Here is a 17654-nt window from a genome sequence, read left to right on the forward strand (position 1 = left end):
TCTGTGAGAGAACACCAACAATTCATCACACAGACTCTCATCTAAACACTGATTTTACTCAAACACGTCGTAATACAACATCATTTGCATGCTAAAGGAGCATCAATCACTGAACATGCCATTATTCTGTCAAGGCACACTGGATAAATCTTGATTCATTCATTAGGTTAAAGTCGTGTTGAGGTGGGGAGTGGAGTTTAGCTTCAGTCTGCATTCAATTACTCAACAGTAACCCACACAGGCTGAAAACCAGATGTGGTATTTCTAGAAAGCATGCCTTCAAGGTATGTAATGGTATACTCAGATTTATGTCTGGGGTAGACATCACAAGACCAAGTTCAGACTCATTCTTCCGTTACATTGAGTTACAAGGGAGCTTCACAAAGATCCATTTTAAAATCTTTCTACACATGAATATATTCAGGACGTGTCAATAGATGGTCTACACATTTAAGCTACTCTTGTCATTAGTTTAAAAAGATATAAATACCCTCTTGGGGGGAAGGCTAAGAATTCACAGCACAATGGGAGGCAACACAATTTCATCACATCATACGAAATCATCAAAATATGTGTCCATGTTTTTACTTTTCAGAACTGCAAAGGGACGACACGTACCTCATTTTGAAGGCAGATGTTGACCTGATTGTGATATCCTTCTAAATAATCAGCCAGCCCTTGTCTGCAAGAAGTCACACACAAAGAGAGAAAAGTGAGGAATGAGAAAGAAGAGGACAAACTGTGTTTCAGTTATTATCAGTGATAGTCAGATCAGGAATGAATGTAAAAAGTGCACTTTAGGTAACCATAAACAAGTAGTAGTAGCGTACTATAGGAAAGGGAAAACCACAAAAAGTATATTTGGGCCTCTTTAACTTAAACTAGGTAAACATTTTGAAGACAAGACTTGAGATTAACCTAAAAGAAAACTGAGTGTATCATGGTTCTTCAGAAAATCATTTCCAATCTACAAAAATATATAGATTTTCCCATTAACCATAGGGCCTTCATACCTGGTGACATTCTCCTTGAACGGCCTCTCCACTTGGCTCAGGTGCTTCTCCAAATCTATCACAGAGACGTCATCTTCAGCCTAAACAAAATCAATCAAGGTTCATTAATGAAGCACATCAAATGATATCATTGAGATCACAATTAGTGTGTCAGCAGGGGGGCACACGTTGTAAGTGAATCTTTAGTGGCTCAACACGACATGTACTATGAGACAGTTCAATCAAATATCCTGTAAAGTTTTAAAGAGCTCATATGTTAGCGTGATGGAGTGACGTACGCTGCGAGCCAAGTCTCTTCTCATGGTGGAGTGAGAAAGGAGCTGTAAAGTGATCTCGTTCTCCCACTTCCTGCAGTTCTGGACGTACTCATGGCTGCCCAGGCTGTGTTTACTGTGGCACAGAGAGGAGAGGTTAAGAAAACCATGGTGTATGATGAAAACACATTAACTGATAAACACTTTCACAACTGAAGCCAGCCTGGATTATCCTGACTATTTAGTCTCTATTTTGGGGAACAAAACAATTTAACATTGTTTTAGTAATTGGTTGTTGAGGATATGTAATCACAGTGTCATAAAAACAAAAAAGTAGACAATATAAGAATGAATAGAAATATAGACATATCAAAATATAAAAAAATTATAACAATTTTAATTTATTTTCATGGCTATGTTTATTTTTGTATATATTTATTTATATATCCTTTATTCATTTATTTTGCACATATGAATTGATAATTATTTTATATAATCATATTTATTTATATCCCTTTATTTTTTATAATTATTTCCCCTTTGCTTTTGATATTGATATTTCAAAAATGATTACAGGCATCAAGGAAAACACAACAATCTTGATGTACAGGTGTACGGCTTTCATTGTATTTGTAAAGGTTAAAACCATCTAAAAGCACACACAGGTTTCTGCCAAGCTACCTCAAATTAAAAACATCAAGTCATATATTCATAGAAATGGCAACAATGATTTATGGGCATCCTGGTTGTATTTTGAACACACAGTACACACAGCATTCATCTGTTGAGCAGCAACAGATGACTTATGTAACTTTGAACATTTGAGTGCACTGGGCCTTTAAGTCGTGCTATGGGAGTAACCATTCCCATGTCTCCCAGATTAGAGGGAGAAGAGACATTCCTCTGTGGAGGAGGTGTAGGAGGGAGGGGGGGAAAGATATAGAAACATCCGCCAGTCTCTTTTGTACAAGATTTGAGCGGATGCTAAGAGTGATAGAGAGAAAGGGGGAGGGTCGAGTTGAGAGCATAAGAAAACAAACCTATCCAAGACCCTGTGAATAATTAGGAAAACTGCAGAGTCAGCATGGGAGAAAAAAAAAAATTCCTAACATGTTATGGAGCTTCTTCTTATTCAACATTCTTGTGTACTCACTTCTGCAGCACCTCCTCCCTGCCGCAGACTTTGAGCAGGTAGCTGGAGAAGTCCACCTGGTCCAGGTCATCATGAACCCAGCACAGAGTCTGACTGATCAGCAGCTCCACAGGAGAACTCACTGAGGAGGAGGAGGAGGAGGAGATGGAGGGGGAAGAGAGGGAAGAAATAGAGGGTGTTCAGGGATATTGATGGAGGATAAGGGATGGAGACAGATGTGAGGGAAAGAGTGAAAGAGGGATCAGGCGTTGGTGAAAAGACAGAATGAAGAGAAGGGAGGAAAGAAAAACAGACAGATGACGTTATAAAAATGAGGTCAAATGCTTTTAAAATCCCTTTATCTAGAACTCATATGCATGTTTAAACCTAAAAGAACATACTTAGTCTGAATAAGATAGCATATTCTTTATTGTTTTCTATCCAGTCCTTTATATGCTTCAATGATCTTATTATTCTGGTGTTGTTGCTCACTCTAGATATATGAACTATTGTTAGACTTCACTTACAGGAAACTAAAAACAAGAGGGAACACGATGAAAGGTGTGTCAACATGAAGTGGCTTTGTGGTGGCTCACGAGAAGAAACACAGGAATTTTTGCAGCAACGTATCCCACACATGGACACATTTTAATAGGAGGGATCAGAGGTAAGGTGCCAATCATGTCATGCAACAATATCATACAATTGACTAAAATAAGACAGACTTATTGAAAATGAATACCCATTTGCTGCTGTGGGAACTGAACGCTTGATTTTAATATATGGGATTTCTCTCCCACCGCAAACCATGCTGCCATGTTTTAAACGGATCATGTTTCAAACCTGTTCTCGAATCAAAGGAACTACAGCTGTGTGTGCTGTGGGAGGATATTATTCGGGGGTGTTGGGGTTAGCTCTAGATGTTTGTGTATGTTCAGATATCTGATTTGTCTGGCCGGGGAAAGACTAATAGAATACATGTCAGATTATTGTGCCATTTCTGACGAGGTTTAAACCCACTCTTAACCTCGCCGTCAACAAACACGGGCAGACAGATACACACACAGAACCATCTCACTAAGCACACACACTCAGGTTACTTAACAGACAATCACACACACACAGAGGGAGACAACCCCCGGCAGTAACACACCTCCACCCTTCAGAGTAATGGTGCGTCTTACAGCTTATATCAGTAGCGTTAGGGTCCTCTGTGTGTGTGTGTGTGTGTGTGTGTGTGTGTGTGTGTGTGTGTGTGTGTGTGTGTTGGAGTGTTGGAGTGTTTTGTCACAAAGCCATTAGACTGGCTACGCCTAATTCTGTGTGAGCTGGTGAGGGAATTCCTGGCGCTGCATTTTTTTTTAGGGTACAACTTCAAAAGAGGGGAAGATTTCTCCGTCGCATCCTGTTAACCATTTCACACATGGTTGGGGAATAGTGTTGGCAGGGTTAGATATGGGCACACGCCCAAACATTTTCGGTGAATTCAACAATAAAGTGGTGGAAGAAGCACCCAGATGTTATACTTCAGAGCAAGTAGTAATACTAGAGTGTAAGGCTGAGCAATATGTAGATATTTTATTGATTTTATGGATGTGATTTTCTGATTTGAGACCATTCTAGCTGTATTTGTCATTGTACATTTGACATTATATGCACATAACAGATGATTATTAATCAAAAATGACATTGTAAAAGCACCGATAGTAAACCCTTAAATATTGTCGAATAACAAGGTATGTGGTGAGAAATATTTGTTATAGTGCATATTTATCCATGTATCTTTACTTGGAGTGTTAGCATCAACATAAAAATAAAGTACAACAAGTAAAAGTATTCATTATGAGCGGCCATTTTTGAGTATCCCTTGTACATCTCCATTATCTACAATCTCCATAATGATAAAGGTGTTTTTCTAAATATTTGTTATAATAATATATCATAATCTATTAGTTAATTTATTTTATGTATTAATAATGTAGATCTGCAAAGTGGCTAGTGCTTTAAGTTATCAAATAAATGCATGAGTAAAAGTATAAAGTAGAATTAAAGGTGGGGTAGGTAATTCACTTCAGAAACACTTTTTGTTATATTCCATGGAATGCTCTTAACATCCCGATAGCAATGAATACATTAAATAACAATGTCATCTGTGGAAGCCGTAGTACTGTAAAAAGCACGACCAATCATCTGAGCCGGCCCGGCTAAAATAACTGGATGGCCTACCTGCCTGTCAGCCTTCCATCTGTGCACAAGCTTATCTCGTGCCCTCATTGGTCATGTGCGCGTTCGTGTGTGTTGGAGGAGGGGCTCTGTAAGGAAGTCTGAAGGAAGGGGCAGATTTTTTCCGGTTGTGTACTTTCAAATTCTAGCGCACTCGAGCTGGTTTCTCCATTCTTACCTACCATACCTTTAAGTGAAAATAATCAAGTTCAGTAGAAGCACCTCAGATTTCTACTTAATACAGTACTTGACTAGATATATACTTATTTACATTCCACCTCCGACAAAAACACACAGTTGTCTAAGGACTAAGGAGTAAAGTGGGATGGAAAAAAACAATACGTCAATAATTCAAATGTAATCAGCGTAACTAGTAACTTATGGAGGATTCAGGTCCAATAGCTATCGTGTTTGATCCACAATGCCAAGGGTGGCGAGATTGCCTACATATTTCAGAAGGGAAGGAGGAATGACCTAATTCCTACATGACTCAGAGCAAACAGAGATTTGTGCTTCTGTGACAAACCCAACTGTCAGACTCCGAGGCAAATGGAAAGAAATAATTAGAAACAGAGTCAAATGTTATAAACAGGGTAGGAAAAGTAAGAGTTTGAGGCTGAAATGCGTGCATATTCTAAGGCGTATTTAATCTGTTTCAGTGACTCAAAGATGCTCTGGACTCATGTAATCTAATCTCTCCGCAGCTGAACTCTCACCTACAGTAGAAACGTCCTGCATGTCACGGACACGCTACATAAAAACAAACAAAGCAGCATGTTGTCCTCGACAAATAAAGACATCTTGAGACAGACTGTAACAAGATGCATCAGGGCTTTAGGTTCTATCAGGCTAGATTGGCTGTTTTTTGAAACTCTGAATTTAATTCTAACTCAATTGCTAGTTTATATAATCAGGGTTCATACACTTTTTCACCAATGATTTTCAATGACTTCTCCATGACCTTTACCTAATTTTCCATGACCAAAAAAGCGGTACCACTGAAAATGGTTTATTTTAACATGGAACAGGAAAATAAGGTCTGCATATGAAACATGTTGTGCCTATCTAAAACAAATCAAATAGTAGGCTTACTAGCTTCTACACGCTAAAGCAACCAGCAAAATACCTCGTCAGTTAAATGCCATTTTACGTTTCATTACTATACGATACAGTATTTATTATCATTATAGTATTACTATTTCGGCGATTAGATAAAATATAAATTATATTTGATGCAACTTTAGTTACATTTCCAAAACTTTGGGAAAAATATTGTTTTCCATAACTTTTCCAGGGCCTGGAATTAGCTTTTTGAATTTCCATGACTTTTCCAGGTTTTTAATGACCGTAAGAACCCTGTATAATGTACACAGGACTACAACTAAAGCAGTAATCTTTACGTGTGAGATGAGGAACATCGTGGTGTTTTCTCCTCTCCTACACCCTATTTTCTGCAGTAACCTGAGCACATTCCCAGCATTTCTCCCCTCTGTCATCATTTTTAGAATATATTCAATATTCAGAATCTAATTAAATGTCTCCGTCTGTATTTATAAAGTAATCTCTTTCCCGTATTCTCTCGTGTCCCTCCCTCCCATTTCTCTCAGCTATTGCTCAACCCTTTGCCCTTCTCTCTGTCTTTTTCGCTCATTTTAGTATTGCTTTTGACGCATTTCTATCTTTTCCCCCTCTCTTACTCCTTCCATCTCTCCCTATTCAGCCACAGTATGTCAGGAATCCTCAGAATCCGAGGAGTTCAGTCTGGAAGAACAGATTGGCTTTCTTTCCGCCAGCTCTCTAGAAAAAAAGGGCAAACGCAGAGATGCCACAGCAGAATGAAACAGAGAGAAGTACAGCAGATTATTTATTCTAATGTGCTTTTTGAACTGTTGGCAAATATATTGATGTATTATGCCAATCTAAGATCACTCTTTACTCAACAGACCCGTGACAGGGTATATGCAGGAATCCTGAAGTCAAATGTAAGACCTTTTAAGACCCTTTCCATACATTTTAAGACCTCATCGCCACTTGGAGTTTTAACCGGTTACATTGGCGACACACTTTACCTCACATTGACTATATACAGTATTGATTGTCCTTCCTCCTTATCTTCCAACCATTTGGACGCAGACTTGCATTTCCCCATAACGATGTTGTTTAACAACCGGAGTAAACGGACCTTCGCGCGCTATCAAGCAGTGAGCGTGTGATGTCCTGTTCAGATGACGTCAAATCCAACGGGATGCCATAAATAAACTACACAGAATCACACTACACACCTACGCAATGATTACATTCAGGCAGACTGTAGAATACAACCTCTTTGGACAATTTATATACTTATTGAAAACAAGCTACAAAATGTAATACCTTGGAAAATGACGTTTAATACTTTTTAATAGCCTTCATTTTCACTAAATTGATTTATCAACTTCTAATACTTGTTAAGACCCCGCGGACACCCTGCTTGAGAGGCGCTATACAAATGTCATCTATTAATATTATTATTAAGTATTGTAATAACTTCTGCATTATTGAGTAAAAGTTGCTCATTTCCACAGCAGATAAAAGTAAAAAATGAAATATAAACGTAAGATAGTAAGACTAAAAGATGAAAGTAAGAGAAGAGAGAGTGAGAATGGAAAGACTAAGGAGAAAAGATCAAATAAAGAACAGGAGATCACAGCAGAGGGAGGCAAGGAAGAATACTATAAAAAGGACAGAAAGGTGAGTAATAAACGTTTTCATTATTCGTGTTAATCTGTATAGTCTCTGAGGTGAGGCAGGTTCAAGAGACAACATTGCAAAACAGAGAGGAAGAGGAGAGAAGGAAGGATGAGGAAACAAGGGTGGAGGAAAATATTGAAATGCACGAAAAGGGAGGGACAGCTGGAGATAGGACAGTGGAAAGAACAAAGAAGAGGCGACACACGGAAATAAATGAAGAATGCTAAATTCTCTTCCTGTCCTCTATCACTGTCTCAGTCTTTCTATCCACGCTTCAAAGTAGAACTGAAGCCTTTTGTTTGAGAAGAGCAGATTCCAGTAATGACCCGAGGAATCCAAACACCAACAATGTGGGTCAACGCGCGACATAGGAAGTACAACCAGGAAACAAACTCATACTAGGAAAGAAGGAAATGCATCTAGGAAGTGACCAGTAGGATGAAAGGAGATGAACTCAGCAGAGGCAGGAAGACAAAGTAAACTAGGAGTCAACACAGGAAGCTAGGAAAGTACAATTAGGATGAGTGAAGTAGTAAAATATACTTCCTATAGGTTGTTGCTGGGCTATACAGAGCTATACTGTGCGAGTCAATGAGACAGTCTGTTACATATGGAGAGTGCTTGAAGGGGCCCTATTATGCTTTTTGGGGATTTCCCTTTCCTGTAGTGGGTTATTTAGGTTTTTGTGCAAAAGGTCAGTAAAAGATAAAATCCCCGTGTTATCCCAGAGGGAGTTTTTATAGAGCGCTTGTTGAACATTAAGGTGCTGTTTACACGAGAACGCAAACGGTTGTATCCGCTACTTTTCTCTTTCGTATAGCCCGTTGGTTCCCGCGAGGCCGTAACGGAAACGCAGAAACGGACCCCACAAACGATAACGGGTCCCAAGGTGGATACATCTGCAAACGGAACGCTCTGGGGGGGGGCAAACGGCTCCGTGTGTACGCCCTATACCATCATTTCCTGATAACGATGAAGCCATAGCCCCGCCTCTCCCCACCTCTGCTGCTCACTGCTGTAGCATGGTCAGTAGCTACTGTCAGTAGCCACTGACCATGCTACAGATGTTAGTGCAAAATCTACAGCTCCTCTACCACAACCATCAGCAACAAGTGGACATGGAGAATTACATGAACTACATGTTGCGGACATCCACCACGGAGAATAAACAGAAGGGCAACCATGGCAGTGTCCGGCAGTGGCTCAGTCAGTAGGGGCTTGGACTGTGAGCCGTAGGGTCGCCGGTTCAAGTCCCCGACCAGACCTAAAATATGGAGTGTGGACTTCTACTTGGAGAGGTCCCAGTTCACCTCCTGCCCTGCCGTGGTGCCCTTGAGCAAGGCACCGGACATCCCCCTTCCCCCCCCTCACTCCCATTGCTCCCCGGGCGCTGTACAATAGCTGCCCACTGCTCCTAGTACTAGACTCCTGGTATTAGGATGGGTTAAAAGCAGAGAACAAATTTCACTGTGTGTGTGCTGTGTGCTCTGCATGTGTGACCATTAAAGAGGGGTTTCATCCCTCCCTATTCTAAATTCTTCTAAATTCTAATGGCAACCATGCTCGGGGGTCTTCTTCGCTGCTTTTGGTGTATTTTGTGGCGGAAGTACAGCGCCACTTACAGGCCCGGCATATGTACTACAGCGTCTCCAGCGCTTTCGAGCGGTCTCGTGTAAACGGAAGACTTTTTTGTTATCGTATTTGGTTCGTTTGCGTTTCCTATGCGATTGCGTGTAAATGGGGTCGAAAGCATGGAGACATGTCATGTTAGCATAATAGGGACCCACTCAGGGACCCACCGACACAGTAATGAACTTGTGTCAGGCATTTAGGGTTAATTTGCCTGACAAAAGGCTAACAGGACTGGCTGACTGCCCCCAGTGTGCTTTGCTTAACATCCCAAAAGACGTGTCAATCACAGTAGTTGTAATGTTGTGTAAGTATAACGAGAGGTCAGCCAATAACAGCTCTCCAAAACACCCAGGGAAGGAAACCAAAGATCTGAGTTGGCCCTCTATGGTCTCATGGCTACTGCATGGTGAGGGGACAAACCTTTATTTGTGCGGAAAAGGAACGTAGTGTACTTCCCACGCCAGAAATAAAAAGAAAATAACAAGAAAAAAAACCGAGGTGGGGGTTAAGATTTGGCAGCTGTGAATGTCGTTTCCTCCTTCAGAGCGCTCATATCTGCAATCTGAGCTGCTCACTCTACGAGGAAAAAAGGGTACAAGTTTCTCTTTGGGCTGACTACAGTGGGATGGTGTTTTATCTGCACTTCCTAACATTGGGCTGCTTTTGCAATTAGATGCATGTCCATTTAAAAAAAATAACAATTGAAATGTATCTAAAAAAACATAGGATAAAAGCTGCGTAAATAGTATATTTGTTCACGATCAAAAGCCATTTGAGAATTGTAGAACTTGCATTGTCCAGCTAATGAAAAATATCATGATATCTGGATGTAAATCTGTGTAATACTTATTAAGACAACCTTATTCAAACTCCTTACCACAAGTTTAACTTATCTTAGACCAATAGACCTCATAATCTAAATTAAACCATATCTTTTTATTAAAAGAAAGGCGAAGAAAATGTTGAAATCAGAGGAATATATCTTGATGGATATACAAATTAGTATATGTCAAAGTTTAGTCAGGATCACCTTTTGAAACCATTTAAAATGTTTAGTGGCACCATATATTGACACCAGATGGTAGCCATTAATAAAACACACAATTTAATAAAAGTACATTTCTTTATCTCAATGAGACTTTCCTGTTTAAATAAAGGTTAAACTCAATTAACCATCCCTGTTATTTGTGTGGCAATAACATGAAATTAACTCTTATTCCATTTAGAAATTCACAGGAGGGTGAAGAACTGGTTCAAAGATGGTTTGTTCACATTTCTCTAAGATTTCACATTTGTGTAACTTACCGTCACAGGTGAAGGTCACAGGCTGTTGAGACTCTGAGATTTCAATAGAAACTTTGACAGAGCAGCTGTTCTCTCCTCCGCTGTCCCTCTGCGTGATGACCGGGCTCAGGACGTAGCCGGGGTTGGTGGACGCGGCGTCATGAGGGAATTTGGAGCGCAGACTGAAAGGGAAACAAATAAAAACATTCACAACAGAAGGAGAATCAACACCTTTTGTCTCTACTTAGCCAGTGAACAAAGTTTGCACAATCTATGGACAATTTTGCGCTAATTGTACATTCCCAAAGATATTGAAGTGACTGTTATTTTGTATATAGATTGTTGTGTTTTTATTTAGGTCTTAATGTGTGCACATGTAAAAATGTGTCTTTGATTCTGTGTATACATATTTGCACACATATTTTTTTATATACATTTGTTTTATATTCGGGATTGTGGGAAACGGTATCTCTCTGTCTGTACTCACAAACTGAAACATTTGACAATAAAGTTGACTTTGAAAACACAACAGCCTGAAACATAAATCTGATTGCTTGGATGAGTGGAAGAAGATGCATTATGGGTAGTCTAAAAGGAAGATTGATGGAGGGGAGAAGGAGAAATTAAAATCTGAAAACAATTATTTGGACACTGATAAGTTACCACTTCTAATCAATATAGCGTTCTTGCACTGTATCATAACCCTGTCTTTAATGTCTTCTCTGTAATAGTTTTGGCTTGGGTAGTTGGGAGGGTAATCGATGATGAAAATGCTTTGGAATTATGTTTCACATTTTTCTTCATTTACAGTCTTATGGGAGGTTAAGTTACTTGTGATTGAGTAGAGAAGCAGACAGCAGGCGTTGACTGTGGATTCCCTGAGCACAGCTTCATCATCACTCCACCCAAACTAACTACTGGAGAGAAACACTAGGTACAGGCTCAGGAAACATGCAAAACATACAATTATGTTTATAAATGCAGAACAATGCCTAACTATTCACATACAAATGAGAAGAAATGCTATGTTAAGCCTAGTTATGCTCTAGGGAGGTCGATGGTGGTCACTTTGGTTATGACTGAATTATCTCAACAACTACAGGATGGATTGTCATGAAGTTTTGCACGGACATTCATGGACCCAAGATTGTAAAATCTAATAGGTTGGCACACATTTGTACAGAAGTTCTAAGTTATCAGTTGGTGACTTGAATTGAGTTTGTTATAAGGCCACCATAAGGCTGACATGTAGTTTTGAGTGAAGAGCTTTATTGAAATGTTTGATACCATGATTGGTTACACCTGGACCAACTGCAGCTGTAACATATTTACCTGCAGAGGCAAATGTAACATCATTACCTCCCTTTTGTGTAGGTTTTTCTACTCTGTTGGATTCTTTAGATATCAAATATACTCCTGAAGAGGTTAGCTTAAAAGGTGGAGTAGGTAATTCACTTCAGAAACACTTTTTGTTATATTCCATGGAATGCTCTTAACATCCCGATAGCAATGAATATATTAAATGCTTTGACAATAAATACATTAAAAAAAATGTCATCTGTGGAAGCCGTGGCGCTGTAAAAAGCACGACCAATCATCTGAGCCGGCCCGGGTCAGATAACTGGATGGCCTCGTGCACAAACGTATCTCGTGCCCTCATTGGTCATGTGCGCGTTCGTGTGTGTTGGAGGAGGGGCTCTGTAAGGAAGTCTGAAGGAAGGGGCAGATTTTTTTCGGCTGCGTACTTTCAAGTTCTAGCGCACTTGAGCTGGTTTCTCCATTCTTACCTACCCTACCTTTAAGGAAGCATAAGCATCAGTTATATCGGAACTGGAGAGTATCTATTCGATTTAAAGAAGATGAAGGAAGGGCACTGAAGGATTTTGTCGTGGTTTTTTTGACAGTCTAAAATATGTTTTCGACTGGCTTTGCTGAGGGTTCGATTGACTGATGGTGCATCCGATAAGCAGTTTCCAATGATGCATTATCAGATAGTTCTGTAAACAAATCAACTTATGGTCCAAATGGCCTCTGTTATCGCTTTCCTTTCACTAAAGTGGCATAGGTTGGCAGGGGAAGAATTTCAGCCATTTTGACATTGATAATATTAATCATATAAATAAGTCTAGAACACCCAAACAAGCAAAGAAGGGGAAGAATAATCAACAGAGTGTTTTTTTATGCCATCTGGAAGGCTCTTACGTTGCTACGTCTTCACAGAAGGCGACAACCTCCAGGTTTTGAGCGTCCCGTTCCTCCAGGGCAGCATTCTTCAACAAACCTTTTCCTTTTCCTTTGTCCTACAGGAGCAAAGAGCAGACACACACAAAATGTCAGCGGACGAGAAAAGGACATGAGTAACAGGCTTACGTCAAACAGAAGCAGGCCAGGTGGAGACAGGCAGGACATGAGGACAATGAGAGGCTGAGTTTCATTTATAGTGCGTCCAACACATATGAGCTCATTACATCAGGAGTGACTGGGGACTACAAAGGGCATTTTTAATGGAAACACCTCGGAGCTATGAATCCTGCAGAGTGAAAACACGGCCTGACACAAACAAATAAAAACACACAAAGGGTCTCCTGCCCCCTTTATGCCTTTGTCTCTTAAATCGTGAAAAAAACACATTGATGTAACATTTAATTAGTTTTTTATACGTAAATAAAAATCAAGATTGAAACAGCCTCTCTGGGACATACAATTCCCATTATACACACCAGAGCTGCTCTTTACTTACAGTTAAGTTTAATAAAGTCATATTATCATCAAAGATAAGATGCCAGAGTTACAAAAGATTCAGTACATTAAACACAAGACTAATAATAACAATAATACCAATACAACTGTACACTAACAGAGCAGTTCAAGAGCAATTTAAACAATAAACTAAAAGAAACGATGGACAAATAATGGCTGTAAGAAACTACACAATGAAGAGCGGTATTGTTTTTTCTTTTACTCATGTTTACTTAATATTTAAAGAACCGAGTTGACAGTTTTAAACCTGCTTCTTTCTCTTACACGCACACACACACACACTCTCACACCCACAGATCCTGAGACAGCTCCCGTAGGAATCACTGAGAGAGATTCCTGGCGGCTGGCCTGTTGCCGGGAACTCGCAGTTACACTTTTAACGGCTGACTTACTGCCAGCGACACAGGAATGTGCTTCCTGTGGCACAGGAAATTAGAAGGGAAAGGCCCCGCCCCTTCCTGCACAGGACTCTGGGCTTTCTGCAAAAAAAAAGTGGCCTGTCATGGCTTGGAAATCTGCGAGTCTGACATCACTCAGGGAAGAGAAGGGAGAGGAAATGTTTGGAATGTGATAATAATCCTCAAAGATTTATGAGGAGATTTTGAACAGAGAGTTTTTATGAGCTCAGGGCGACGTACGGCTTATTTTGTAAGGCTAATGACGGTGAAGATAGAAAAACGTTGTCATGGCTTGTTGGAAGGCAAGTCAATTAACTTTTTATAGTTCTTTTAAGTTGATGGATGATTAGAATGTTTTCCCGGAGCCCAAGAGAATTTATATAATGTTTTGTCTGAACATGTAAAAAATGACTTTTTTTTTTTTTTTTACCATCGACAATTATAATACAAAGAAAATCCTCACTTTGGAAAATCTACAAAAAAAATTTAACAATTCTGTATAACATATGATTTTACCTACACATGACATAGCTGCCAATGAAGATTCTGCTAATGAATTTCATTGAGTGACCATTTTGAGTTTCCATTAAATACAGTTAAATCATCTTTTTCCTCAACCAACCCTAGGGTGGCCTGGTGGCAAAGTAGTTAAAGAGCATTCATATTTAATTTGGCTATAAGACAATATATATTCTATGATCCTGGTTTGATGCTAGCCAGGGATCTTTGTTGTAAGTTGAACCATGTAAAATCATAAAAGGGCACGCAGGCGATTCTAAATAAATATACTGCTTTTGTGACGGTGTTTAAGGGGTATTTAAAAGTATGTATTAACAAAAACAAACCCATGACTGAGGTTGGTAAAAGCGCTCGTGCTTGCTCCCCCGTGTTTCAAGTCAAATAAGGCAACAATACCAAGAAATTATCTTAAAAAGAAAAACACAAAAACTTAAATTACAAAGATCACAACTTCCAGAATCCGAGATATTTCTTGAACCATAACTTCAGAGAGCTTTGTTCCAAGTGCTGACCTGACACAACGCCAGGAGATAGAAATCTCTAAGTCAGCATGTGGAAAGGAGGCCAAGCATGACACCAGACCACCTGCACCTCCCAAAACAGAAGCAGAGAGGGGGGGGGGGGGGGGGGAAACTGGGTTCCTGATGCACCAGTTCTCTCTCAGATATTCAATATTGCTGCACACAAAGCTGTTAGTGTTTCAATGTGACTATTTGTGGAATAACAATAACAAAAACAAAACTGAATCAATAAACAGAGTGAGGCGACTGAAAAAAAGCAGAATGTCAAAAAGGGAGAGTAAAGAAGATAGAGAGACTTGTTAGAAAGCAAGAGACTAAAAGAGCACTTTAGCAGGGTACACACACACACACACACACACACACACACACACACACACACACACACACACACACACACACACACACACACACACACACACACACACACACACACACACACACACACACACACACACACACACACACACACACACACACACACACACACACACACACACACACACACACACACACACACACACACACACACACACACACACACACACACACACACACACACACACACACACACACACACACACACACACACACACACACACACACACACACACACACACACACACACACACACACACACACACACACACACACACACACACACACACACACACACACACACACACACACACACACACACACTTCACCGATTTTAGTTGGACGCGGCAGAGAGCTCCTGGTGTCTGAAGTCATGGGAACGGCTTCATAGGATTCACACTAATCCTTTCTCTGCTTTACTGTGGTGTTTCACACACTGACCGTAATACCGAGACACACTGTACACTATAGAACGGAAGATGTTAATCCCGATGGTGGCTTGTCATGGGGTGTGTGACCAGAACCACGCTGATTAATGACAGAAACCTAAACAGAGATTACTTTAATAAAAACTCAGTAGTAGAATATTTGTTGTTGTATCTGGTCACAGTCTAACAAATGTCTCATGATGGATTTGCTTAATGGATTTTTCCAAACGTTTACACAGACAAGGCAAAGGGCTTGATAGATAAGTCACTTTTCCACACTTTCATGAAAAACCTTTGATATACCCGCTCTGACAAATCTCTTTAAGGGCAAGATTCAAGTCTGAAAAAGAGTGAGACAATCAATTATGAAACTCCTGCTTCTACGCAATGATGTAAAACTATTCAAGCCATTTTTCCAATGTAACTCATCCCCATGGTTGAGTGGCTATTAAAAGTTTTAAAAGTATTAAATAAGGATGTTTTAATGATTAGTTTTCCTTTAATGGATACACAACAACTTCCGCTCCTTGGCTGTGTCTTGTGTTGAACACAGGGATTACATTTCTAAGTATGCTTCAGTTGTGAGAGCACTTTAACCTACCCTCAAGTGTGGATTTTAGAACAGGTATAAACGTTGTAACTTTCAGAGGGGCTCGAAAAACTCCTGTGGTATTTTGAACACTAGTAATACTACGGAGCAATGAAATGAGTGGGTTCACGTTTGGCATGTTCTAGTGAACACACACAAAGACACACAATCAGCGCCACAACCCCCCACAAAATGACACTTTGTATTATCAGAATTTGACCCCTTCAGTCCCATAGGGGAAATTCCAGAAGAATGTGTTATCCCATTCATGTGTGCGGGGAGCCAACAGGAAGTGTCAGACCAGCTATCGTCTATCATGTAAACAATGCAGTTGTCAAAAATCTTTAATGTTTATGAGAAAGGAAATGTATTCGTTGTATTTGTTCGTTCACAAAGAGACTCCACAGGGTACCTAGAAGGTGTTTTAATATTTGCTTCTGTTGACTTTTAGATTATTTCTCCCGTCTTAGTTTAGTAGGTCACTTTGTTTTGTACTTACAATAGTTCTAGGTTTTATAACAGAGCAAATATTCTAACCAGTATAGGCGTCCCATTAAAAATAGTACAAGCAAACAACGAAACATTGATGAACAATTCTTCTTTATCAATTTTTTTAGATTATATTGCGTTTATCAATCTTTCCATTAAACTGCTTTTTGTTACGCTCGTTTTAAAAAGCTTTTCACTATCTGAATCAAGATATACACATCCCTCAAAGGCCTTTCGTGCTTGATGCTGATGATAAACAAGGTAGCAGAATGTTTTTGTATGACTGTATTGTCTGTCAGCAGACACACGAGTTACAACATGGTTAGCTTGAGGAACTTTGTGGTGCCGCAGTCACGCAGGACGCCTGAGCAGTGGGAGAACTGAGAGGCTCAGCCAACCACAGTCACGTCTGGAGGCTGATGGTAATTCCAAGCCCGACACCAGTATTGAGTTACTACACATCCAGACATTAGACACCTCCGTGTAACGAAAACTACACCCAGACAGCCCACAGAAAACCTGCACTCAAATATTCACAAGCCAATAATTCACCAGCCTACAAGTTGTGTTGTACAAGTTGTAGGCAACACATGATGGGTTACTTAACTGTAAAATATTTCAGTTTTTAAGTGCTAAAACTTCTAATCTCTACGAACAAATAGCTACTGTAAATTCAGGCATTTATCTGACACTCAAATGACCTGCATGTCTCATCACAGTACAAGCTAAATGTAGTTTCTCCAGGCTTCATTTCACAATATAACTTTGTATGGGAAATGCAGTCGTGCGGATGCAGCACTTACTGAAGAAATTAAGATTGATTTTAATGTTTTGTGGATACTCAGCTACCCATTACCGTCAGCCTAAATGATTATGACAGCCTGTGTGAACAAAATGTTCTGAATAAGGATGCAGCTTCATGAGAGGAGACTTACATCAGCAGAACAAGCTGCTCACAAAACACAAATAAACTTCTCCTTTCGATCAGGAAATGACTGATCGCTTCCTCACACTGAAATCCTGGGGCTCAAGACCCAAATGTGGGTTAAGCGATACTAAGTTATTTTGTGATTGTAATCTCTGCAAAATTGTATAATTAAACTTCTTCCTAAATAATCTTATGCATGGTTTTATTATGTACATTTGTCTCTTGTTTCAACCTGCTTTAGTACTCCATCTTAAACAATACATCTCCTGTTTTTTGGCCAGTAAACAGGGTCATTGGTTAGGAGACATCGAGCCATTTGCCCAGTGAGTCACATCCCTGCACTGCAACATCCTCTCACCCTGCAATCTGTCTCCTGGAA

The 17654-nt window shown here is 39.9% G+C and overlaps 1 protein-coding gene across 2 annotated transcripts in view; it reads right to left on the bottom strand.

The window, feature by feature from the left end:
* The window catches only part of pik3c2a (phosphatidylinositol-4-phosphate 3-kinase, catalytic subunit type 2 alpha), a 62833-nt gene that overhangs the window by 29761 nt on the left and 15418 nt on the right, over positions 1-17654 (bottom strand). For both annotated transcript variants that reach the window (XM_034149297.1, XM_034149298.1), the window contains exons 3-8: positions 12471-12568; positions 10290-10450; positions 2421-2541; positions 1292-1403; positions 1014-1093; positions 619-682 (exon numbers count right to left, since the gene is read on the bottom strand). In XM_034149297.1, the coding sequence (XP_034005188.1) occupies positions 619-682; positions 1014-1093; positions 1292-1403; positions 2421-2541; positions 10290-10450; positions 12471-12568 (636 nt within the window). The remainder of the gene's footprint in view (positions 1-618; positions 683-1013; positions 1094-1291; positions 1404-2420; positions 2542-10289; positions 10451-12470; positions 12569-17654) is intronic.

The sequence above is a fragment of the Trematomus bernacchii genome, unplaced genomic scaffold, assembly GCF_902827165.1.
Source record: "Trematomus bernacchii unplaced genomic scaffold, fTreBer1.1, whole genome shotgun sequence".
Lineage (NCBI taxonomy): Eukaryota > Metazoa > Chordata > Actinopteri > Perciformes > Nototheniidae > Trematomus > Trematomus bernacchii.